The 25,016-nt window shown below is 52.3% G+C and overlaps 4 protein-coding genes and 3 pseudogenes across 4 annotated transcripts; 3 read left to right on the top strand and 4 right to left on the bottom strand.

Moving 5' to 3' along the window:
• Positions 1–815: 815 nt before the first annotated feature.
• On the top strand, positions 816–2,320 carry SAPIO_CDS0052 (Adenosylhomocysteinase; the record flags this gene model as incomplete). The annotated part of the gene is made up of 3 exons (XM_016782930.1): positions 816–1,716; positions 1,789–2,224; positions 2,308–2,320. 3 exons carry the CDS (start codon positions 816–818, stop codon positions 2,318–2,320), a joined length of 1,350 nt encoding a protein of 449 aa, XP_016646563.1.
• A 1,031-nt stretch (positions 2,321–3,351) lies between these two features.
• Positions 3,352–5,993, bottom strand: SAPIO_CDS0051 (Bud site selection protein; the record flags this gene model as incomplete). Its single annotated transcript, XM_016782929.1, has 6 exons — positions 3,352–3,966; positions 4,060–5,051; positions 5,143–5,423; positions 5,547–5,680; positions 5,765–5,891; positions 5,971–5,993. 6 exons carry the CDS (start codon positions 5,991–5,993, stop codon positions 3,352–3,354), a joined length of 2,172 nt encoding a protein of 723 aa, XP_016646562.1.
• A 1,188-nt stretch (positions 5,994–7,181) lies between these two features.
• Positions 7,182–8,328, bottom strand: SAPIO_CDS0050 (annotated as a pseudogene; the record flags this gene model as incomplete).
• Positions 8,329–9,462: 1,134 nt separating this feature from the next.
• On the top strand, positions 9,463–10,842 carry SAPIO_CDS0049 (annotated as a pseudogene; the record flags this gene model as incomplete).
• A 952-nt stretch (positions 10,843–11,794) lies between these two features.
• SAPIO_CDS0048 (uncharacterized protein) lies at positions 11,795–14,255 on the top strand (the record flags this gene model as incomplete). Its single annotated transcript, XM_016782928.1, has 3 exons — positions 11,795–12,649; positions 12,760–12,868; positions 12,955–14,255. The coding sequence occupies 3 exons, from the start codon at positions 11,795–11,797 to the stop codon at positions 14,253–14,255; spliced, it is 2,265 nt and encodes a 754-aa protein (XP_016646561.1).
• Positions 14,256–14,965: 710 nt separating this feature from the next.
• SAPIO_CDS0047 (uncharacterized protein) lies at positions 14,966–16,605 on the bottom strand (the record flags this gene model as incomplete). The annotated part of the gene is made up of 3 exons (XM_016782927.1): positions 14,966–15,662; positions 16,213–16,331; positions 16,498–16,605. The coding sequence occupies 3 exons, from the start codon at positions 16,603–16,605 to the stop codon at positions 14,966–14,968; spliced, it is 924 nt and encodes a 307-aa protein (XP_016646560.1).
• Positions 16,606–17,760: 1,155 nt separating this feature from the next.
• SAPIO_CDS0046 lies at positions 17,761–19,233 on the bottom strand (annotated as a pseudogene; the record flags this gene model as incomplete).
• Positions 19,234–25,016: the final 5,783 nt, after the last annotated feature.

Here is a 25,016-nt window from a genome sequence, read left to right as displayed (position 1 = left end):
GTGAGGGTGAGGCGGTCAGCATCCTGACAAGCCATGCAGGTCGGACGATTACATTTCAATTGTTACCCCTCCACCTTCAAAATTGCCAGGACAGGTCAAGGCACAGCAAGAAAGCCAGCTCCTGCCGGGTCTACAATGTCGTTTTCCAGCCTCTGCTACGGCAGTACTTCTAGGGAGGTCAACGCAACACGAAGTAAGCTGACACCAGAGCAGACAATCGAGATTGAGCGAAATTGTCGCCGAAGTACTCCATAATCTCATGAATTGAGTGCGTTACTGCTCGAGAGCAGCTCCAACGTACTTCGTAGGCAGCAGAGTAGAGAAACTAATTGCTAGTCAATTTTAGACACCCACCGTTTCTCAGCTATTCAACGCCTGTTTTCACCACGTGTAGGCCGATTTAAGGAGCTGTCGAGCTCTTGTTGACGACTGCCGCGGGTTCCCAGGACTGAGAAACGGGGTTTCTCGTTATCTCGTTTTAGCCCCGCCCCCACCTTCCCCGCTAAAAGGAGAGAAAAGGAAAAAAATTCAACGCAAAGTAGCACCTTCCCCGCCAACCCTTGTAACCAGAAGCAACAGAGAAGCTGTTCTTTTTCCCTCCTTCCTTCCCCTCCTCAACAATAGGATAAAACTTCTCCCCCTTCCTCTCCTCTTCCCTTTTTACCTTGCATTCCTCTTGGAATTATCTCGTCCTTTTTCCACTTTCTTCAATTTCCATTCCACCTCTCCCCTTTCCTGAGATAAGACATCTCTCGGACATCTCGTGAAGCCTCAATTGAACCCCTCCATAAAAATAACCCCTCCTTTTTCTCACAATGTCTGCCCCCGCCCACAAGTTCAAGGTCGCTGACCTCTCCCTCGCGGCTTTCGGCCGCAAGGAGATTGAGCTCGCCGAGAACGAGATGCCCGGTCTTATCTCCACCCGCAAGAGGTATGCCGCTGATCAGCCTCTCAAGGGTGCCCGCATTGCTGGCTGCCTTCACATGACTATCCAGACCGCCGTCCTCATCGAGACCCTCGTCGCTCTCGGTGCCGAGGTCACCTGGACTTCGTGCAACATCTTCTCTACCCAGGACCACGCCGCCGCTGCCATTGCCGCCGCCGGTGTTCCCGTCTTCGCCTGGAAGGGTGAGACCGAGGAGGAGTACAACTGGTGTCTCGAGCAGCAGCTCCAGGCCTTCAAGGATGGCAAGACTCTCAACCTTATCCTCGACGACGGCGGTGACCTCACCAGCCTCGTTCACAACAAGTACCCCGAGATGCTCAAGGGCTGCTTCGGTGTCTCCGAGGAGACCACTACCGGTGTCCACCACCTCTACCGCATGTTCAAGTCTGGCAAGCTCCTCGTCCCTGCCATCAACGTCAACGACAGCGTCACCAAGTCCAAGTTCGACAACTTGTACGGCTGCCGTGAGTCTCTCATCGACGGTATCAAGCGTGCTACCGACGTCATGATTGCTGGCAAGATTGCCGTCGTTGCTGGTTACGGTGATGTCGGTAAGGGCTGCGCCGCCTCCCTTGCTGGCATGGGTGCTCGTGTCATCGTCACCGAGATCGACCCCATCAACGCCCTCCAGGCCGCCATGGCTGGTTTCCAAGTCACCACCATGGAGAAGGCCGCCGCCGTCGGTCAGATCTTCGTCACCACCACCGGTTGCCGAGACATTCTCACCGCCGAGCACTTTGAGCAGATGCCCAACGACGCTATTGTTTGCAGTAAGTGATTCTCTGCGAGCTGAATTTTTTTACCCCCCCACTTTTCCAATATTAATCTTCGATACTTTCTAGACATTGGCCACTTCGACATTGAGATCGACGTTGCCTGGCTCAAGGCCAACGCTGCCAGCGTTCAGAACATCAAGCCCCAGGTTGACCGCTTCCTCCTCAAGAACGGCAGGCACATCATCCTCCTCGCCGAGGGCCGTCTCGTCAACCTCGGCTGTGCCACTGGTCACTCTTCCTTCGTCATGTCCTGCTCCTTCACCAACCAGGTCCTCGCCCAGATCATGCTCTACAAGAGCGCCGACGAGGAGTGGGCCAAGAAGTACGTCGAGTTCGCCACCGAGAAGAAGTTCGAGGTTGGCGTCTACGTCCTTCCCAAGACCCTCGACGAGGAGGTCGCCAGGCTCCACCTTGCCCACTGCAACGTCGAGCTCTCCAAGCTCACCCCCGTCCAGGCTGAGTACCTCGGCCTCACGGTCGAGGGCCCCTTCAAGTCCGAGATGTATGTTTTTCACTTCCCCCACCAGAGGCCTAATAAGCGTTCACTATAAACAAGTCCTTGCTAACATCCGTCGTTCTTCCTAGCTACCGATACTAAATTCTCTAAACCATCTTTCCCCTTGTACACCACCCGAGTTTTCAACTCTCGGATAGACACTAGATACCATATTCCAGCATTCTAAACAAAACTTTGGGGAGTTTCTGCGACGACGTCTCCAGAATCGCCCTCTCCTTTTTGCTTTTCTAATCCTCTTTTCTTTTTATGCTTGGACTTTGAATTTTCCTCTCAAGTTCAACCGACAACGCAGTCTTTGGTTTCAACAGCATGGCTTGCATGGGGCGGGGGCAGGATAACGGAATGTTTTTGTCTTTTTATCTGCGTGCTTTTTTCTTGTTTTCTGATTTCCTGGGCAAAGACTCAACTTGACGGAAATAAGGTGTAATGATGATATGTCCCAATTCAACCGGTGATACAAAAAAGAGGAAGGAAATGAATATCTCTTGGAGGTGTTTTTGTTGTTTGGCTTTTGTTTTTAACATGTTCCCTTGAAGGAACGAAGGAACGGGCTGGGTTTAGGAGAGAACAAAAGAATCTGGCTAGGAAACGTAAAAAACTTATTTTTCAACAAAAGCTGGAGTTTTGGCTAGGATATGGCCAGTTGACTTTGTGATTCGCGCCGGTGCTTTTTTCTTGCAAGTGGCATTTTCAAACTTTGTTGCGAGTTCCTTGATGAGGACGGACGTTGGAAGTGAGGGCCCTCTTCATCTCGGCTGGTTTATGAGGCGAAAACCAATGATCAGTCCCCTGTTTCGGTACCAATCATCAATAGCATTCGACTACGACGGGATTCGGGCTAACGGTGACAGAAAAGGCACAATCACTCATGCTACAATGCCAAAGCCAAGGCTCAGAAAGCAACAAGTCTAATGGGATCGATTCCAGACACAAGAAAAGCATAATTATCAAATCCCATCCCCATCAACCGATAATAAAAGAACCCCTCCCACACGATCATCGTCCTGCCCTCCTTTCCCCTCAGTCATAAAAGGACCTCTTCAGACTTCGTCACACTCTCTCCTTCTCTACCGCGGAAAACATGCCCCCTTTTTATTCCCTCATCCTCTCCGCTAACCATCCGTCCCACTGCTCCTAAACGTCGCACAAAGCGCCGCATAGTGATGCGTAAGATCCAGCACATTCTGCGGCAGACTCGTCGCCTGAATGATGCTCCTAACCTTCAACGCGCCCTCGTCCTCAATAAGCGCACGGATCGTATGCAGCAGCTCGGGCGAAAACTCCGAATACCAGCGATACTGCCACGTAACGAGCCGTATAACGGACGCGACGGTCTCGCGCGTCGTATTAATGTGCGTCGAGGACGTGTTCCCGGCAGCGGAGGTGGTGTCGCGGTGATGGGGGTCCCAAGCGCTACGCCCGCGGCGCTCGAGCGCGTGGAGGATCCCCGTCAGGGCCTTGGGGGAGAAGCGCTGGCCTAGGCAGGCGCGGTAGGCCTCGACGGCTTCGTCGACGTGCTGGAGGCGGTCGGCGAGGGAGCCGAGGATCTCCCACTCTTCGGCGGATTTCTTGTACTGCATGGACTGGGCGCGGTATTGGGCCATTTGCGTGCGCCAGATTGTGTAGACGCGGAGGTCTTCGTAGAGGACCATGAAGAGGCTGTCGAGCCAGCGTTCGCAGAGGCGTTTGTTGTTGAGTTTGGAGAGGGGTTGATCGGGCGAGTCGGACTGGGATTGGGTGGTCTTGTTAGCAGATACTTCCACTTTTTTTTTTTCTTTCCCTACATCACCTGCGGCGGGAGATAGCTCTGGGCAGCTTACCTTTTCACCGTCGGCCTTTACTACACCCGGGTCTATCGTATTGGAAGGCTTCTCCGGCGACGAATCGCCATTAGTCTTAGGTGCCTCTCCAGCCTCCTCCGCCTTATCTGCCGCACCCGAATTCTCATCAGACTCGTCACTCTCGGCCGAGGACCTCGGGCTTCCACGGAGGCCGTCAGTGCTAGGGTTCCGCAGGTTCGGCGCAACCGCCGTAGTTGAACCCCTACGCGGCTGGTCCTGCTTCTCGTTCCTATACTCGTCCTCCATAACAAAGACGCTGCTCCGAATCTTGAGCAGCTGGTCCCAGCCGAGCTTCGCCGTCATCTCCGTAAGAATGTTATAGGCCAGCCTAAACGTTCCCTTGTATGACGCCGCGCGAAGGTTGAGGAGGCTCGGGTCGACTTGCTCCGAGAAGCGGGACTCGGGCTCGCTGTCGATCTCGTCCAGCCTCGTCGCCGCGAGGGTGGGGAGGTAGACGTCCTTGGGCTCGGGCATGATGGGGGCATCCTTGTCCTGGTACGTGAACATGGGACACGAGTTCAGGACGGCGAGGGCGTGTTCCCAATCTTCCATGGCGACGTATACCTCTGCTAACCTCGCCCAGGTCCGGAACTCGCTTGGGGCGGCAATGGTGCTCCTGTCGGCACATCCGAGGGCGAGTCGTAACCTCTCCTCCTTTTGCTCGGGAGTGGCCGCAGTCAGGGCCTTTTTCAATAGGAACTCGGCCTGGGTGTCGAGCATAGAGTAGTCCATGGGGGTCTCCTTTAGAGCTTCGTGGAGTATCCGCACACCGCGTACTTCTTCGTTGCCCATGAACAGTACCTTGGCCAGGAGCGAGGCCACCTCGATGTTCTGGGTCCTGAGCTTCTCAAACAGGTTGATGCCGGAGGTGTATCGGCCGGTGGTTTCGAAGTATCTGAGTAGGCCGGTCGTCAAGTGGTTCGCAACGTTGCTCGGTACTTGTACGATAGAATCGGATCCCAGTTGCCAGCCTGTATGACCAGAGTAGAGTTCTACCAGTTAGCAATGGAACACGAGCAGAGCCAGTCACCCGAAAAAAAAAAGCAGGGATTAGAAGCATACCCTTGAAGAACAATTGCTCGGCAGCATTGAGGAAGCGATGCTCAGACTCAGTGTTCGTCACGGGATTAAATCTCCGCACACCCATAATCTTCCGAATAGTCTCTCCGCTACCGTCGTCGGCATACGAGTAGGCACGGAGCACACTACACAAGTACGTCTCGAGCCAGAGCTCATCCGTAGCCGGCTTCTGCTCGCCGCGCTCGTCAACACAGTAGGCCAGGACGGAACCGGGAATGGTAACGTGCACGCGCATGTCGAGACGGGAGAAGGCATTGTAACAGCTGTTGGAAAGATTGGCAAGATTAGCTTCAGACCAACCGGCGATGGTTACGAGTTTTCGGGAATATCGCGAGCAGCGTGAGGCTCAACTGCAGAGCATCAGAAAGGATGAAAAAAAAACTAACCAGTATAGACCCTCGGCGATCTTGGTCTGTTGCTGATGAGGGTGGGATTCGGTGTGCGTCAAGGTATTGATGTATGCGGCAAGACTGGCCGAGGACGAGGCATCGACACCGGTTACATGGTGGTAGACTCCGAGCTAATTCAAGAGTCAGTCTTTAACACTTCCGCGCGAGCCATATCCGTCCCGCGGGAACCCTCGAGTATTGGGAGAAATGCGCACCTGCTTGTTCGGGTTTCGAGCAGCGTGCTTTAGGAGGTGGACTAGATCGGGAGGGCCAAGCTCGCGAAGAGTAACTAGGGCCTCGGTTCGCGCATCAATTGACTCGTGGAGCACCTCTTCGGTGAGCCTATCGCCAAGTCCGCGTCAGCATTAAAAGAATACGATATGTCGGTGACGTCGGGGAGGCAGCATCTATTTAAACGTACTCCGGGATAGCGGGCGCAACCATCGAAAGGGTATGCAGAGAACAATGCCTCGCTCGCGAACACTAAGAAGGGCAGAACGACTAAACTGCGGGCCAGGTAAGGGGCAGAACGGAGGTCGAGACTTCGAAGTTGAGCAGCGGGCGGATACGATAGTCGGGATCGAGGGTAATTAAAGCTGCCTAGGCCAGGGTCGGAAAGGGGTGGCACGACTCGGAGGTCGCAGGATCAATGTTCTGATAGCCCGTATCGCATTAGTGCGGGAAGTGGATGGACATAGGAGGCGGCTATGGGAGGCGGTGGTGATGTGAGATGTGCGATGTGCGATGTGCGATGTGCGATGCCCCCTCCAAGCTGGCTTGAGCTGGATTTGGGAATTATCGTTGATGGGACAGCAAAGCAATCTCCAATCTCCATCCGTCCAGTTGCAGCACGAGGATCAATTGTTCAATGGCTCAACGCTCGACTCCACTGCAAATTGCCAAGGGACAATTGGAGCCAGGTGGCCCCCACAGTTCCCTTCTAGGCTGCATACTGTATTGTTCCTGTGTTTCCGTGTATCCTTCCCGCAGAGTTAAATGTGATGCAACTTCTCTGAAGCCTTATCCATACAGTGTTAATAATATGTGTATGCCCTTAGTCCCTGGAAGGTCCCTTCAGAAGCTCCCGAACGTTCTTGTTAGTCCAACGCCTGGACTGGCTTCCGCTCGTGATCCATTATATCACAATAGGTCTAAAATCTGAGGCTTAAACAAAACATCAAATCTATCAAAGGTGGAAGGATCCTCGGAGAGGCGACCTGCATTGGTCGAAGATAGGGGTTTCCCACGACGAAAGAGATCACGTGGTCTTCTAGAAGAACGGACGAAGTACACTGTTGAGCTTGGGATAAACAGGAAGGTGGTCGGTCTGGTGTAGGCGGCTGGTTTGGTTTGGCGAATAGACTACTGAGAAAAGAGAGCCCTGTTTACGCATCCCGGGCGAGTTGCACACCTAAAACTAGCCGGCTTTGTTGGGGGTTGAAAATGCCGGCGCGTTCAGCTCAGGAACACAAGATCGCTGGCTTCGGGGTCTCAGAATCATCTGTCATATCAATTCTAGCTGCCCTATCAGATCACACTAGAACTATCCCGAATCGATCTATCCCATCCCGTGAATCCAGAGCTGAAGGCTCCAAACCCAAGAGTAAACGTATGCAGAAAAAGGGCCATGTGCTACCATAGGAACCCGCGGCAATTTGAGCTCCCGCATAAGCATTTCGTCATCTCCTTAAGCGTCGCAGGGTTCGACAAGTCTTCCTCTTCATCCTCGACTCCATCAATATAGTCAAACGTAAGCTCGGTGTTCTTAGGAATGTCAGCGATGGCGAACAACGCCAGATCATGCAGATGCTTGTCGGCGTGGTCTCCCACACGCGCGTAGATACGCAAGTTGGGCGCACACGAGTGGTTGATGAAGCGGGTTGGACCCGACATGAATTCCCCGTCGACGAGGAGCGGCGGCTGGGAAAGACGCGGGTCGAGGGAGTCGGGGTCGTGAAACTTGTCAAGCGCAAAGAGGTAGACGTCCTTTTTCCTAGCGATGTCGGAGAGTTTCCGGCGGCGGTCTGCTGCCTTTGCGGTGATGACTTCGCCAAAGTAGCGGTCGACGAACTGGCCCTTTTGGATGTCTTGGGTACACCGTACTCCTATGTAGAAACGAGGCTGATTAGCCGAGCGCAAAGGCAGGGGGGAGGGAATGGTTAGAAATCTCGAATAATGTATCCTTACCCCATCCACGGTTAGTGGTCCTAAAAATCTGAAGAGGCACCCGACGACCTCGCTCAACCACGCGATTCGGACAATTGTAGCTACACGCGCACCCCTCATGACATTCGTAAATCGGCGCTCGACTCTCCGGCCTCAGCATCTTGGGGTTCAGCATGCCTGCCCTTTGACCTCGCGTCTGATACGCATACACTTGCAGCCGGCGATTCTGTCTCGTCGAGCCCTCATCTTCGGAGTCGTCCTCCTCGACGTCACCGAGACACTGGCATCCGCCAAACTGGCAGAGCTCGTCCTTTCGGCACTCGCACCCGCTTCGGAAACTAGCCTCGGCGGGTTTGACGCCTTTTCCTAGGACTACGCTGTCTATGAAACGAAAGTCGGGGGGCAGGGGGGTGTCGTCGACTTCGTTGACGACGGTGATGGGGTAGTCTTGATGAGTGGAGAAACTGCGGATCTGACACAGGTGGCAGTCCTTCTTTTCCTCTTCCAGGCCCTGCAAAATGAGTTAGAATATTATAAGCCATTGAATATACTCAAATCTAGTACTCACCGGCTGACCGTGGTGGAAGAAATGTCTCCTCATGGCAGCCTCCATGGTGTAGTTGCTGCTGATGGATGGTCGAGCCAGCAAAATGACGAGAGGGTCAGAGTCGGGTCAAGTTTATTGTTTATCTGTCAGAAAATGGCCTGTCTGAAGGTGAGGGTCCTTGGACACGCAGATAGCAAGCTGATTGAGCGAAGAACATTAGATTGTAGATGAGATACGATCAAGATCTTGACGAGAGCAATGGGTAAAAGCGTAACAGTTGAAGCTTGAGATGTTGGGACAAGACTGTGTGAATAGTTTATTGTCTGCACTATACATCAACTATCACACCTCGACACCAAATTCATTCACACCCACATCAACTCATTCACTCAGGCAGTCGCAGCCTCCTTGTTCAACCTTAAGATCAAATCTTAAACCTCCTTCTTCTTCACCTTCATTAACTAAGTTTAGTCTGTCTATTTATTTATTTTGTTTTCTATATCCCAAATTTCTTGTTTTCATTGCCATCTAGACCCTGACTCTTTTGGCCGAGCTCAGCCCTAAACTTGGCTCATGAGGCTGTGTCTCGATTCCACATCTTGACTCACTCGACCCTTTGGTCGGCCTGTGTGATGCAGGGAAAATGAGGCTATAAGAAGTAATCCGATTTTCCGCTCTCTGTTACACTCGAACTAGCTCTCTTCCCTTTTCAAGATTTCGACCAGTCTCTCCGATCTTGCTTCCCTAGCCGGTCAGTGAGAGCCGCTGAAGCGCATGTCCAGCTCGCAGAAGACCAACCCTTGAAAAACATGGGCCGCATTCCTCAAGTTGTGGATAGAATCGAATTCGTCACTTAGTCCGGTTTACTAAGGCCGGGTCCCTTCCACACCCTCCCGTCGAGCTTCTACTATCACGACCACGATCACAATACCATCACACTCAGGCACTGGGGGCAATATATACTTATTCCGTTCCTGCCTCTTCCATCCCTCTGTTTCCTCGTGCTTCTGTCCTTCTGTTGCATGTGGATGACGCGGGCGTGGACTTAGATTCAATAAGCGAAGCCTGAAGCTTCTTGCCTTTGGGAAGCAACCTTCCGGCTGTCTGTCGTTCCCAATTTGGATATCGACTCGAGCCGCAGGCAAACAATTTCCATTGGGGAAACAAAGAAACAAAGCACTCTAAACTTGCTTACAGGCAATGGGTGGTAGCATTTTCGCCTCCGGGCCCAACCCTTTGTTCACCCCCCGCATGCCTCCCGAGGTATACAATCATGTAAAGGCCCGTTGCCATCGTGCCCTTCTTGAACTTTTCGTTTGCGTCGCCTCGCCCATCGATGGCCCTGCGAAGACAACTTACGGCGATGTTGACATCCTAGTCACATGGCATCGCAAAGAGATCTTCGGAATTTCCCCCGAGTTGCCCAACCCCGGTAGCTATACGAATGAAACAAATCCCCGATCTCTTGTCCATGATATATCAAAGGTCCTCGGCGCCATCAGAACCATTTCGGAAAATCACGGCCACGCTCACTACGCGATCCCATGGCCACAAGAATTCCAAGATATAGGAGAGAAAGATGGTGACCGGCCTCGTTTCATCCAGATCGATGTGGCAATCTCCCCTTCACTCCAGGCCTTGCAGTGGATCCTCTTCAGACATGCCCACGGCGATCTCTGGAACATCCTTGGCTCCATGATCCGAGGCTGTGGCCTCGTTGTCGATGAGACGGCCTTGTCAATTCGAATCCCCGAGATCGAAAACATCAACCGAAATAGGGCAAAGATCAAGATCACGGATGACCCTGTCGAGGTTCTGAAGGTTCTCGGTCTCGACGTAAATGGCTTCCGGGATCAGCCCTTCGAGTCCCTCGATGACTTGTACGAATACGCCGCTACGTCTCCCATGTTTTATGTCCGTCCGCTTCCCCCTGGGGCTGCGGAGAGTGCCGAGGGCGATTCGTTGGCTGCCGCCCCAACCTCCGCTACGGAACAGGCCATTATGGAGGATAAGAAAGTCCTCAGGTCTAACGACCGCCGTCGCATGAGGGGCCGACCATGCTACCGCAATTGGGTCGAAGATTTCATTCCCCGCTGCCGCGCAGAGGGCCGATTCCTTAAGCAGAGGCGCACCCGAGAATCTGTACGAGCTGAAATCTTCGCCAAGTTCCCCATCAAGGAGGAATACGACCAGCGATTGAAAGATTTCCTCATTGAGCGCCAGAGGCATGAGCTCTGGAACAAGGAGATCAAGGAGCGTCTGCTTGCCGAGTATGGCCCGAATGTGGATCCAGCCTATAGAGGCAACATGCTGAGTGCTATGAAGAAGATTGTCCTTGATGGCGATGAGTCTTTCGGGGTTGTTCCTCCTTGGCCTTTGCGGGATCCTGAGGGATACTACGATATTGAACGAGCGCGGCAGTTTATTCGAGAGCATCACAAGGAAGTTGGCGATGCCGCTATTACCATTAACCACCAAAAATACCTGCAGGCCCTCGAGAAAAAGAAGAAGCAGCAAGAAGTTGACGCTAGAGAGGAGAGGGATGTCCAGAATGACGGAGGTACCTCCCAGAAACTGTGAGTTGGTCCAGCCAGTCGGTATAGGGCTGGGTTACTGTCGGCTGGTCATCTTGGGATGCGTTTGTCATTTTCTCTCTCATATTTGTCTGTTTTTAACATTGCGAACTGCCGGTGCTGGTCTCCAAGGCTCTTAAGAAACTGTTGAATGGTTGCCCCAGCTTGGACTACATTTCGAAATCAATAGACTCTATATATATCGCTTTTGCATAGTAGTGGAGGTCTTTAGGACTATGTTTTATTTGGCCTCTAGTTTGAAGGCATTTCCATAGAAGCAATTCCCAGTTTCTAGTCCAAGTCTTCAAGAGATGGAGAAATCTAATTCAATGTTTTTGGTCTTCTTTATCTCAGGAAACGCATTTTCATGTCTTCGAGTGCCAAATGCCATAACGTCTCTCCACGCCAAAGTATATTGATTCCAATATGTTTCTTCCCAACCACACCCATGAAATCTGAAGCATCAATATTGAAACTGTCCAGAAGTCCCCGGTTGCACTTTCCATCCTTCTCTAGTCCTCTTTGGTCTGTCTTTCCTTCAAATCACTCCCAAGTGCAGATTCAATGTACCTTTTCAATTGCTGCCTTGCTAGTTCCATTGCTCCTTCCCTTTCCTCTGGTGCCCCTGACTTACATGCATCATTACCACCGCCAACTTCAACTTCAACTTCACATCGTAGTTTCAACATCACGAACCCTTCATCCCTTATTCTTCTAGCCTCAATCACGCATTCAGATCAGCAGAATTCTTAAGCTTAGGATAGAGCTATTTAAAATATCTGCCCTTGTTTAAAACCTTTCCAACTTCTTCTCCTGTGTTTTCCTGTGAAAAAAAAAATTCCATCAAACACCACTATCCGCCCTCCCTTGGGAGAAGAGAAAACATCATATCCCATCTATTCCTCAAGTTTTAAAGCGTTTATTAATTCTTGAGAGAGCAGAAATCAAGCGATCTCACAATGTCCAGCAACGGCGACAAAGCCGCGGGCGGTGGCGGGAAGAAGACGACCAAAGTCCGGTTCTCCCTCGACACCAAACCCAACGCGGACTCTTCCAAAGATAAAGCCATCGACAGTGACAGGATGGATCTCGACGACGTGGCGTCTCTGCATTTTTCTAACGGCAACATCGCCCCCGACTTGCTCGACGAAGCTACTGAAGCCCAACGAGTGCTCGAGAACTATTACGCTTCTGCCCGACAAGAGGGTGAGGCAGTCAAGAAGCCCTGGGACCCTAAGCAGAAAGGCAAAGAACCAGCTCCGGAAGGCACACCCATGAACGACTCCAACCGGGCGGCCACGAACCCTAGCACCAAGCCCGCCAGTGATTCAAGCGGCCCGTCTTCTCCGGGCGTGAATATCAACCTCAAGGTTTCGTACACACCTGACGGGGATGCTTACCTCACCATCGTTCCTCCCAAGCCTGGTGAGCCCATCGACGACGCGCTTCGCGAGCTCTTGTCACGACAAGCTGAGCAGGCTGTCCAAAATTCACATAATAAAGATCGCGACTGGGCTGGAAGACCTCTTCAACCTCCCCCAGGCCTCCCTCCTAGACCTTCCCCTGCATCCAACCTCAAACATTTACGTCAGTCGACTGCACGCAGAGCGTCTCTTAGGCCCAGAATGTCGTCCAACGTCCCGTTTCCCGATCTCTCCGGCCTCCCTTGGCCCGGAGATGAGGATGTCGAGAGGGAAATCCATCAGATGCAGCAGCCGAAGACTCTTTCGAGCTATTGGTGGATGTCTCGCGAGTGGCGTCGGGCTTTTGAGAAGGAGACCAGCTTGGCTCACGTTATTGAGATGCAGCGCTATGTGAGTCGTGCCTCTTCCAGAGGAACATTTCTCTTCTGTCCCCCTCTTCCCTGTTTTCCTCTTCTCTGTCTTCCTATCATGGCTTCCTAACGCAATTGACCCTGTACCAGGCTCTCACGGTCCACCCTGACATTGATAATCTGGTCAAGTGCGGCCAGGTCAATATCGGAAACACCTCGTTCCCAGTACAGATTAATCAACTCCCTCAGCCTCTGAAGAGTATGTGATGTGACCGCTCCCCTTCTGTCGAAGTTCAAGAGGTATTGGGACGGGATCTTTTACTGACGTCTGCCCCATCACCATAGAAGCCTGTGAGAGCTGCAACTACAAGACCGACTGTCACTGTGTGTCGTGCAAATCATGCTCCACTTGTGTCACGACCGGCGCTTGCAAGGATTGTGACTGCTGCCAATTCGATTGTTGCTGCCGCAATCCCGAGAATATGGGAGAAGCATGCGCCGAGTGCAACGCGTGCGGCAATTGTTCCTGCTGTCTGGGCTGTTGCTGCTGCGGCACCACCTTGGGGCCTTCCATTGCGGTCCGAACCTCCGATACTGTCGGCTGCGGTGATTGCCGTGGTCAGCGACGCAAGTGGGAGGAGTCGGGAGATTGGAAGCTGTTCGCTAAGAAGAGTGCGGGTGGCGATCAGAAGGCGATGAGCAAGGCCCCGCGTGTGTACGTTGGCCAGCCGCGACTCATCCAGAAAGCAGAGCTCCAGAAGATCGAAGAGGAGCACATTAAGAACATGGCCAAGGAGGCCGCCGCCAGGGAGGTTTCTGCCAAAGAGGCTGCTGCTAAGGCGAGCCTCGAAGTGAAGTCCATGCCTCAGGTAAAGGCTCAATCAATGTTGCCCCTCCCCAAGCGGAGCTTCGAGGTCAAGGACCCTATTCTTGAGGACGACGACCAGCAGGGCATGCCCCGTTTCAATCGCGCTGCTAGACGCCACCGCGCTGCCGTGAATCGCGTGGCTCAAGGAGTTGTCACCATTCCCGAGGAGGGCGAGAAGAGCCCCCGAAAGGAGGAGAGCAAAGAGGCTGCTTCCGGATCAGGCAGCTCTTCCAAGACGGCGACCAACCGTCCTCGGCTCACCGCCGCCAGCCAGGATACCAAATCAGACACCGCCGGCTCCTCCAACGGCCAAGCTGGAACTAGCCCTGATATCCATACCAAACTGGCCGGGCTCACATTTGCCTTAGATGTCCTCCGCGACCTCGAACGTGATGGTGGCGTGTTCCTCAGTCAGCAGACAAGGGAGCGCCTGCGAATGACGGACCCTTCTGGCCGCTATGGGAACCAGGAAAACATCAGGCCTCCTCGCCAGGCCACGGGCCGAGTGCGACGACCTCTTCCCCAGCTTCCCGTCCAGCAGTCTGTTGAGACGGGTTTCCGTGTTGCCTCTGCTGTCCGAGGATCTTCTTCGTCCTCCGTGAGTGGTCGAGGCCAGATGGAGCATCTTCTGGTTACGAAGAAGCGCGTAGAGAGCAAGGATGCCATTGCCAGTGACGCCATGGGCATTGACGAGGCTGAGGAGAACCTGGAAAGAAGTGAGCTTGGCGATGACAAGATGGAGAAGTTGCCCGTTTCGCCTACCATTCGCCATGTTTAGGTCCCGAATACTCGAATACTCAAGATGCAATTCGGCTACTTGATTCAAGAATGTAGGTTTGATTTTGAGTTGACTTGGGAATGCGGGGGATAAGATGCTAATGACTTTCCTATTCCAGGATACCCGAACGGAACCCCTCCGTCTTATCGACTTTGTTACGGCCCCAGCTGCAAGCGTTTTTCTTCATGAGTTTTACGACCACGGCATGATTACGGAAATTGGTTTTGAGGATACCCAAGACCCTGGATGCAGGATTCCAAGGTATTTTCTTTATAGGATCTTTCATGATACCCATTAGGATCCCCTGGCTTGGGGTTTCGACTCGATTTTAGCGAAAGCCAGCTTAGTTAAAAGCGGCATAAAATCAAAACGAGATGTTTATTACAAGAATCGTGCACATGGAGTAGTTGGTAGCGTAGGCATGAAGAAACCAGTGATCGATGGCTTGACTTTACATTGCGCATTTCACATTGTATTTTGCACCGGACCATCTCTCCCGAAAATGAGTTGAGAGTTTTCTCGCAAATGTCCCGTCTTTATGCTCAAGGTGAAATTGTACAAGTCCATTCAAAGTTGACGATTCCTCGTCTCGTCTCGTCTCGGCTCGAACATTTACAACCACATGGCCCAGTCGCCGATCGTCTCCTTCGTCAACTGTCATCAACAAAAAATCCGCTCCGTTCCCACTCCTTCCAGATCCAGTACGCACCTCAATCCAAATGCATACACCACAGCCCATCCCCAAGAAAATGCGCATCCTCAATAACCGGCCCCTTCTTCTTCTCCTTCACCTCCCTCGTCCCCACAACCAAAACCCCGACAGCGCAAGCCTCCACCTTCCCCTCGGCCTTAACGACCACAACCTCCCCCTTCTCCAACTCCCTACTCCACCGCCCGTCGACCTCGCCCTCCCCTTCCTCCCCCGTATCCCTCTCCTCGGGTAATCTCCCGCCCGGGCTCGTCAACCCCGGGGCCATGAGCGTAGCGCCCGAGAGCACGAAGCGCACGGCGCCCCTGTCGATGCGTACGGAGGGAAAAGCGTCCGGGTATCGGTGGACGAGGCGGAGATGGGGCACGATGGGCCCGTGGTTGCCCTCGGGTTGGAAGAAGAGCGGGGTGGATGCGTCGAGGGCGTAGAGGACCGCGCGGTCGGGGAGCTTGATGGCGGTCAGGTCGGATTTTTTGGGGAGGATGGCGTCGATGTGGGGGGTTAGGAGGGGGAAGGTGGTGAGGAGGGATTGGCGGAGGGAGCGCTGGACGGAGGATTTGAGCTTGGATTTGGTTCCGGGGGTGATGCTGGCAATAGAGAGAGAGAGAAAGAGAGGATTTTGGTTAGCCTTGAGGGATTGGTTCTTTAGAAGGGCGTAGAGATGGAGATATGGCTTATTTGTTTGTTGTTGATTTACTCTTTTTTGAACATGGTGGGGTAGTTTTGGTCTCGTCGGAGCGAGACAAGAGAGATCGTAGCTTATTGGGGTCTTGCTTGGATGTGGGATCTTCGGGTTCAGAGATTCGGAATTGGTTTGGTTCGAATGGCTCGGCGCTCGCAGAGATGGCCTGGAAACAGGATAAGGTCCTTTCGCGTCGCTCGAAGAAAGTGGTGATGTTTTCGGATGGGAAAGAGGTTGAAGGAAGCTGCTACGCGAGCAGAAAACGAGCGTTTGAAGGCAAGAGTGCCCCGCAGTCAGATTGAGCAAAAAGTGGGCGCATGCGCAGGTACAAGGTACCTCGATGGCGGGGTAATTTTTGAGGCGGGAACGGACGAGACACGACCATGACACCACGAACACATCATGAAGCGAACCTCGCTCTCGAGTCGGTTGTTGGGATATCAAAATTTGGGGGAAAATCATATTATTTTTTTTTCTATTTTGTGATTCGTGTTTCGCGTAGGTATTCACTCCAAGCAATGGGCATCCTCCGTTCTTCTCCCCGCGCTTAACCGTAGTGCACATACGCCACCGTCCCGTCCTCCTTCACCTGCACATTCAGTCTCTCAGGGCGGTAATCCTTCGTCACTATCTGTCCGGGCGCGATGACGCGGCACACCTCAGGCAGGTCCCTTTTGCAGAACATCTTGAGTTTTTGAGTTAGCGAGTTGCTCTGCCTTTTCTTTGGGAATGGAAAATCACCGGAAACATGGGAAGCGGGGGAATGTTGAAGACAAGGAGGACAATGCAAGAGAAGATTCAATTGATGGAGGAGACAAAGGAAATAAAGAGCCAGACAAAAAAAATCATACCGTCTCACTGGTCGTGTCCTCGGACAAGGTCTTGCCAACGAGTTTGCGCGTCCACTCCTCCGTCTTGTCTGGCGCATTAGTTGTCTCGGGGGGCACGACGAGGGGCATCTTGAACTGCTAAAATGGAAGGGGTATCGTTTTCTGGCAAGGTCCGCAAGTCGTCAATTGTAGATACGCGTAGGGTAGTCAAGAATAAAACCGAACGAAAACGAGGTCAGCAATTGAAAGAGGCAGATAAAGGGAAATTCAATCAAGTCAACGTTTCAGGGGAGTTGAAACAAAAGTCAGCACAGCCTTTGTAAGTCGAGCCTTCAAATCCAGAAACGCGGCACCTCCCGATGACGTCGCGTCGTCTTTCTTGGTTGGCCCAAAACGAAAACTGCCAAAAGGGCCAAGGAAGGAACAAAGCACACGAGGGAAAAGGGAAAATCTCGTGGAAGACATCAATAGTCTGCCCGATTCTCAGCAGTTACACAGTCCTCGCCCTCACATAAATCACAAAATATTGCCGTCACACCATAAATATATATATCATCGATGGATGGGTTCACAAACACGCTTGAGATTAGGCACTGAAAAGACCATAATATCGTATATAACAACTATCGGCCCTCCGTGGTTCATATGAATTATGACCAGGCCATGTCCATACTAGCAAATTCCGTCCAAGCAAACTTTCCTTTCCCTTTCCCTTTCCCTCGTTTCCCTCGAAAAAAAATCACTTCTGTGCTGATGTATTTGGATATCACTTCCGATGCTATGCTCCTGGGCTCCCGTAATAATAATACATGGGTTTGCCAGCGGCCCAATGCCACGGCGGACAACTTTCTAATACCGGGAGTTGAAATACACGATGACAAGAGAGATAAAAGAAAAAAAAAATCAATAGGAAAAAGGAGATGAGAAGGAAAACACCAGTGAAGAGGAAGGACAAAAAAAGAACAAGGAAAAGGAAGTGGGAAAGGTTGCTGTCCCCCGACGGAAGCGTCTCCGGTATCCCTGCGCGCAAAAAAAGGGAAAGCCGGTTCGCCATAGAGGAAAAAAAAGACTTGCGGGTAATAAAAGAAACCCCCAGGTTCTCGAGGCAATATGAGCAGCTCGAAAAAAGAAAAAGAAGAGGAATAAAAAAAAAGAAGAAATCGAGAGAGAAGTATTGAGGGCCGAGGTGTGGGGGTGCACTGCCATTTTGCCTAGACCGTTTAAGACCTAGTGGAGCGTAGGGCGATGCATCGCGGAAACGTCTCCGTCTCGTTGTTCCTGCACCTACTCGATGACTCGCGTGACCCAACACATAAAATTCTCATCGTCGCAAAGCTCCTCCATGGCATCCCGCGGGATCGTCAGGAGAACTTCATATTCATCAGAAGACTGACGCGCCGGCAAGATCAGCGTACCGCCCAAGTTCCAATGGTCCTGGGAACGCCGCAGCGCATCCGCCTTGATGATTCCGCCGCCCACTCCCTTGGCACCAGGTCCCTCGCCGTAGAGGTCCCACTCAGTGTCGGCGCCGAAGTCGCGCCAAGTATTGAAAGCGAGGTCCTGCGGAATTCGCGGGTCGATAAGCAGGCAGAGGCTTCGTGGATCAGGAGCCGCCTCAAATAGCTCGACGCGCTGACGGACGAAGTCGTCGTCAATCTTTCGGATGGCCGCCTCGACCTTGCGCACGAGCCGGGCCCAGAACTCGGGCTTCTCGCAAGCCAACTGGAGCTCATCCTTCTCCACGCACGTCTGCGCCAGCGTGGCCGAGTTGCCGTAGTACGATTTGTTCTCGTCGCGGAAAGCCCTGAGGCGCCAGTTGACTGGGTTCGTCATCATCGCGAGGCCGTCGCATTCCCAGCTTTCTTCCTCGGCCTCGAAGTCCATTCGAGCCTGCGCCGCGTGGGCCCAGAAGAGCGTCGCAAGGCAGACGTAGGACGACGGCGGTCGATCAGAAGGCGCATGCTTCATGACAAGGTCCTTGAGTTTCTGGATCTTGTCGCTCGTGAAGACGAAAATCTTGCCGTCCTTCCGATAATCGGACTCGTTTAGGCCTCCGGGTCGGTATGTAGGCTGGTTGGGGCCCTCCAACTCGAGCGACTCGACGTATTCGGGACACTTTTCAAGCAGCTGATGAAACGAAGGCGCCTTTTCGGAGCAGATCTCGTCGTCTTGCTCCTTCTTGTTGTTCTTCTTCTTCGCAAAGTCAAGGCTTCTGTTGCCGGGCACGGACACAGTCTCTCCACGGGACTGCGCAGAAAACGCCTCTAGGAACTCCTTGAGGCACTCACCGTCGCCAAATCCATGGTGCAGAAATGTGGCGAGGAGCATGCCTCCGTCAATAAAGATGATACGTACCGCCGCCACAGGTACCTCGGATTTGCTGCTCACGACAGCCCCCTGGTACGTAAACATATCGGCGCCGAGAAAGGCCGCGGCCGGGAACGACCTTTCCCGGAGCTCCTTATAATCATCGATGCGAAATATTTTTTCGCCATCCATAACCTCTAGGGGGATTTGGAAATCTGGCGACTCCCGAAGATGGATCCAGCCCCTGCGCTCGCCGAGGTGGAGCCGTCCTGCAAGATCCGGGCGAGAGCGGGACAGTTGTCTGAGCACATTTCCCAAATGGGAAACCACCTGGTCCCTCTTGGAGTTGTCCAGCTCAAAACAGAGCACCAGACGGATATGGAACCTCGAGCTTGCCTGATCCCATAGGGAGAGTGGCGTGCTGGTAGAAACGTCTTTCTTCTCTGCCATTGCACTAGTGGTCTATTGTTAGAGAAACAAACTGTTAGTGACACTCACACTCTCATTTCCTTAATTCCTGCAAGACCAATAAGCCTCTTACCTTCAATCTAACTCGCTGCTTGAAGCGGGTTCGTGGGTGGGTGTGGGGAGTGATTCGAGCTATTGGGAATGCTGGCGAAGTGCCTGCAGTGTGATATATGCACAAGGATATGATTAGTCGCTTTTCCACCAGGTTTCCTTGTAGCTTAGAAGGCTTGGCGTGCTAATGTGTGAAGATAAATGATGTGCAACCTGCTTTTGCATCAAGGAAAAGGGCCTTGTGCGTAGGGTAGACTGGGGTGAAGGATTGGTGCAGAAAGGGGGGGGGGGATGAACAACCAAAGACCAGCCAAGGCTTCACCGAAAAGAGGGATGGAATGCTACTTTGAAAGAAAAGGGTATAACCTTACCTTGAATATGGCTAGCAGCACCTCTTTGCCGTTGATGGGTAAGTGCCGAAAGTGGAAGTGGAAGTGGACCATGCAGGTCAGCCTGGCCCTGTCCTGGTGTGGCTCGAAGTCGTATGTTGAGTCGCTCAGTGTGCGGTATGGCAAAAGAGCTGCCTGGATTGGGAGAAGATGATATGTAAGAAAAACTGTGCTCGTGATAGGTATGGATTGATGGGGATTGGTGATGGGGATTGGTGATGGAGGAAATGGGGTGTTCAGAGATGTATGTGTGTGATGGTAGAGGAGGAAGCTGTTGAGCTGGCCTGTGAGGTCTATTTCAAGGGAAGCAGATCAAAGGAATAGGATAGGGCCAAGATATGGAGAATAGCTTGATGAATGAATGAACAGCTATGGTGAACAGGCAAGAAACAAACAAGGACCCTATTCACTTACGCAAAGGAATCTCTTCTGGGAAAGAGCACCTCATTTTGAATGATGGCGATGGCAACCGAGGATTGTAAACATCAGTGTGTAGAATAGCAATGTGCTTAGATCAGGAATGTCCCTTTATGTGGGAAGGAACGGAAGACCAGGTAAACACTCTCTCGGGGAGGGAGGTTGGAGCTAGGAGCTGGCACAAGGCTCTAGGCAAGCTTGAAAGGGCGGCGGCGACAAGGACGAGGCGAAAGGGTGGTTCCCGAAGGAGACAAAAGAGACAAAAAAGGTGTCGTGGACAAAGATCGGGGACCTTTGAAATAGAAAACCGAAGAACAATGCTTCAGCGGGGAAGCAACAAGGCCGTTGGACCAACAACAAGATGGAGACTCCAGAAGAATACAAGAAGCCGGAAGCATCAATATGAGCAATGCAGTCCAGACGGATATCTGGTAGGTTTTTTGGGGACGTAGGGGCGATAAAAGCACAGATCCAAGACTGTCAAGAAAAAAAAATGGCGATGGAATGTCCCACGGCGTACTTTTGCTTGAAGGCTGTTAAGTCTTTTTATCATTTGCCCTCCGACCAGACCCGAATCCTACATGTAGGAAGCCGCGGCTAGATGGTCCGATGCGATGCCGTTGTTCTCGGCCAGACTCAGCTCATGAGTGGAAGAGAAGTTTCGGACTGACGAAGTCTACGTGTGGCCAAGAGATCCTTCTTCCGTCGCACACAACGAAGAAGGAAGGCGGTCATAGGTTGACCGTCACGAGATCTAGGCCGGGCTGGTGCAGTCGGCTCGGCCACAGGCGTAGCCGTAGTGGTTGTCTTTATGTCGTGCTCCTCTTTCTCGTACGCTGCTGTCGAGCTGACCGGCCTGTTGTGTGCCCTTCTTCTTCTTTCTTTTTCTAATTTTTTTTTTCTGTGCCTCCCGGGAGGCGAACCGAGTGATGAGCAAAGTGAGACCACGCAGGAGCAAAATAGAGAAATGAGAGGGACGGGGCAAAAGCAAGGCGAATCCGACGCAACACATCAAATACGTGTACCTTTGCTCGCCTTATAGTCTACAACGACCATTGGATGAAGAGAGTGAATCCAGGAGCAGTAGACATAGCTATATCACCAGTCGCACGTAGGAAGTATGGGGAGAAAGTATAAATATAGAGCGGCCCATTGGGCAATCGGGGACGGTGGGACACGATGGAACAATGGCGGTGCCAGCAGACCGATCAACGGGTGTAACTGGGCTAGGTACTTGAGTACGAGGAAGGGCTGGTCAATAGGCACACTCGGGCCCTCGCCCCTTGTCGCTCGTTACGAGCAACTACCTATAAATAATAACTATAATGCGTCTGTGTCTGACTCAAGGCCACGCTTCGTGTCTTCTCAGGGACGGTTTGTGCCCAACTCGGAATTCGCGACAAGTTTTGGCCAGCTAATCATGGACTGAACCAGGGCTATTTTGCGTCAGGGTACAGGTATGCTTCGCCCACGACCAATTAGGCGAATGCAAGAAGTGACATTGGCAGTGGCAGTGGCGGCGGTAAGTGGCAGAAGGAATCCGGGTGCTGGTCATGAGTGAAGCGCGGGAAGGGGATTTTCGACTAATACGGGCTGGCCTATGGTATGGATTTTTATTTTTCCTTTGGTCCTGCCGAGCTGGAATCAAACCCTGTGGAGATAAGGGTTGATTCCCGGTGAGCGGTACAGCGGAAGGGGATTCAGTCCAGCTGGGACAGAAGAGGGAAGTTGAAAATGGGTCCAGCTGGATTTCTTCTTCGAGTCGGCTGATGCTCAGTTCATCCGGTGTAAGGCCTACCCTGGACACCCACACAACACAATGCAAAACATGGAAACCTATTTAGCGTAGGGAATGACGGGCAAACGCGAAGAGGAAGGAGGAACAACTCGTTGGGGGGGGAAGAAAGAGAGAGAGAGAGAGAAGGGGGGGGGGGGGGGGGGGGGGGTGCGATGGGAAAATAGTGAGGAAATAGTGGCAAGCAACGAAGGAAAAGGGGGGTCAGTGAGAAAAAGCTTTTCTTTCGAATTCTAGCTGTATAATAGGTTCAAATGTCAACAAGAAAAAGAAAAAGAAATGGAAATGGAAAAAGGAAACAAAAAAAAAGAAGAAGGAAAAAAAGTTGAAAGCAAGGTTGGCCGCCTGTCTGACCGGCAGTATGTACGTGGGCCCTTTAATAGATACATCCACGCATGTATAAAAGGCCGGGCCGGGCCGGTCACTTTGTTCCCCCCGACTCTTGGCATGGGTTTAGAAGTGGGCTTTTCTCGAGGCATGGGTGGACCTACCTAAATGGCAGGATGACATACGACAGGGCGAATGTTATTATCGCTGTCTTCCAAGATCGAGGCTTCTCTGTCTGAAGGTGTCTCAATGGGAGGCGGGCGGCTAATATTGGCCCGCCGGGCGAGTGGACAAGTCGGGAAAGGCACCGCTTGAATGCTAAAGAAATAAATTAACCAAGATCTGCGCCCCTTGTAGGTGGCGAGCAGCAGCATCGTTGGAGTCGAGGTACTTCCTGTGCGTAGACTACACCGCCAGCACTAGACTGCTTGTGTTAGCATGCCCAGGCTCCCGCGGTCCTCCACAATGTCAATTGGAAAAAAAAAAAAAAAACGGATGGGAAGGGGAAAGCTTTGGAAAAAAGAGGGGCAACGAAGAGAAGGTCGCGAAGGTAGCTAAGTCGGAAGTCGTTATATGCAGTGCGGTTGAAATTAGTGCAGTTCGCGGTGCATCGAGAACGGCACAAGGGGGTGGGGACGTGTGGATGTTAATGTCGGTCAGGAAAGTGGCTGGGTGGGAAAAGGTTGTGCAGGTGAGCGGGAGAAACACGGTGAGACGTGCTCCCTTAGCATGCCACTGCAGCATGACAACCAGAATCAGGACGGCCGCCTGATTTTGGGCGGGATATGGGGTGCGACTGCTCATATCAGACAGCCCTCATTCCCTCGTGCGCGGGGAAGCGGTGATGATATCTGACGATGTCGTCGCCAGCAAATAATGTCTGGTCCTTTGCCCATCCCGTCCTTGAGACGGACCAGAAACCCGCGGTCTTGGATCTACTTCCCATCCACATTTCGCCAATCCCAACCCCAACCATAAACCCAACCTTCCCCCCCCTCGGAAGCCCTGATCAGTGGGAACCGGTCGTTTTCCACTTTCGAAAATAGCCAGCCAACCCAGCCCTAGCGCAAGCCGAGAGATCATGGCACATGGCACATGTACGAAGTAAAATCTCGAAGATTCGCATGCGCGGCATTGGTGGACAAGGTTGAGCGCGGCGCTTCGTCCTCCATTGACAAGAAGTCGAATTAACTAGTCATATTCTCGATGCCGGCCGGGGTGTTGGTTGCGACTCTGCTCAACTGACATGGCGGAAGCTTGTTGGCTGCCGGACTGGAGAGGGATTTGCAAGATTGTTCCCATTCAGGTTTTCCAGGGGGTGGACTGCGCACACACACCCCCTCCATCCATGTGTACCCACGCGTGGAAACGGCCATCCAGAACTCGGGCACCAATGCAAGATTCTGGATGTCTTTCTAAATCCGGATCATATATCATCCTTTTTAGGCCTAGAACATTTGAGAAGAACAAGGTTGGCAGATATGATTTGAGATGTAGGCAAGATGGCCGCCTCCGCCCACCGGGACTGACGGATTCTTGTCCCAACCCCTGACGTACCTCGCAAGACCAAGATGTGATCAGGTCGGGTTGTGGGCGGGCTCTTGTCCCTGGCTTTGCTTCCTCACCGTCCATGTCTCGCCAACGTGTTGCACTGCGAGTCTGCGCATCAGCAGCACATCGGGGAACGGTTGTACCAAGCAAGCCAAGCCAAGCCAAGCCACATCACGACACGGGTAGTGTTGGCGTCGGTGCTAGTTGCATGTCTCAATTTTTTGCATGATTCGGCCGGAACGGGATAACTGTATTAAAATAAAAATAAAAAGAAGAGGGAGAGAAAAACAAGCATACAGAGATGGCGGCGATCGGCGAGGGAGCGGTTGTTGAGAATCAAGCTTTTCGAAGAGTTGATTTTTTTTGGCCCCTTCTGCCCCCTTGGCCCCGTAGGAGACAAAAAGCTTGGTATCAAACAAGAAGACAAAAAAAAAGGAAGAAGAAAAAAAATTTAACTGCCTAGGCTTGCTGTTCCGAGGAGCGGGGACGACAACGGAGCAACGATATCGAGCTCCTCGATGCCTGGTGATGGTTGGATAAGGCGTGGAGATGCATCCTCGAGGCGACCACGGAGAATAACCGTTGGCCAAGAAGTCAAGTACACGGGTATCGATACTATCATCACAGCTTCCTTGTCCGGAATATCAGTCATGCTGTCCTTGATGTCGTCAGACTCAAGTCGATCCTTCCCTGCTTCCCTGCTTCCCTGCATCAATACCTCATCCTTGTTGGACTCGTACGGCGGTAACGTCACACGTCGTGGAACCTGAGGAGCCAAATATTCCAACCAACCGAGAGCCGAAGGGTGGACCGGGGAGAGTTCTTCCTTCCCGGCTCGTATCAAGATTGTTCCTCGTTGTGTCTTGTCCTTTCCTTCTCATGGAGATGTTTGGAGGCTTGGAGCTTCCGTTTGTTCTATCACTGAGGTCATCGCCAATTACTCATCCAGAAACACCGAGACCACAACGGCTGACCGCTTTGATGTTTACAGCAAGTGGAGAAGCTTCTCCATTTAGCGTGGCGGTCAGTCGTTGACCGCTGTCTGTGAAATTGGCATCAATCAAATATCTGCCGTGGCACGCTCGCAACCGCTAGTTGCAATTTGAATCTCAAAGCCGTCAAACTTGTCCAGACTTGTACACATCAACAAGAATACTTCGTCGCCCCTTCACTGTTCCTCCCAATCATTGCTCCTTCTCCGTGACACTCCCGCCGCTAGATTTCGGCATGTGCTT

The sequence above is a fragment of the Scedosporium apiospermum genome (genome assembly GCF_000732125.1).
Source record: "Scedosporium apiospermum strain IHEM 14462 chromosome Unknown SEQ_SAPIO_0011, whole genome shotgun sequence".
In the NCBI taxonomy this organism is placed as follows: Eukaryota; Fungi; Ascomycota; class Sordariomycetes; order Microascales; family Microascaceae; genus Scedosporium; species Scedosporium apiospermum.
Note: the sequence above shows the minus strand (reverse complement) of the source record. Positions and strands in the feature narration are given on the sequence as shown.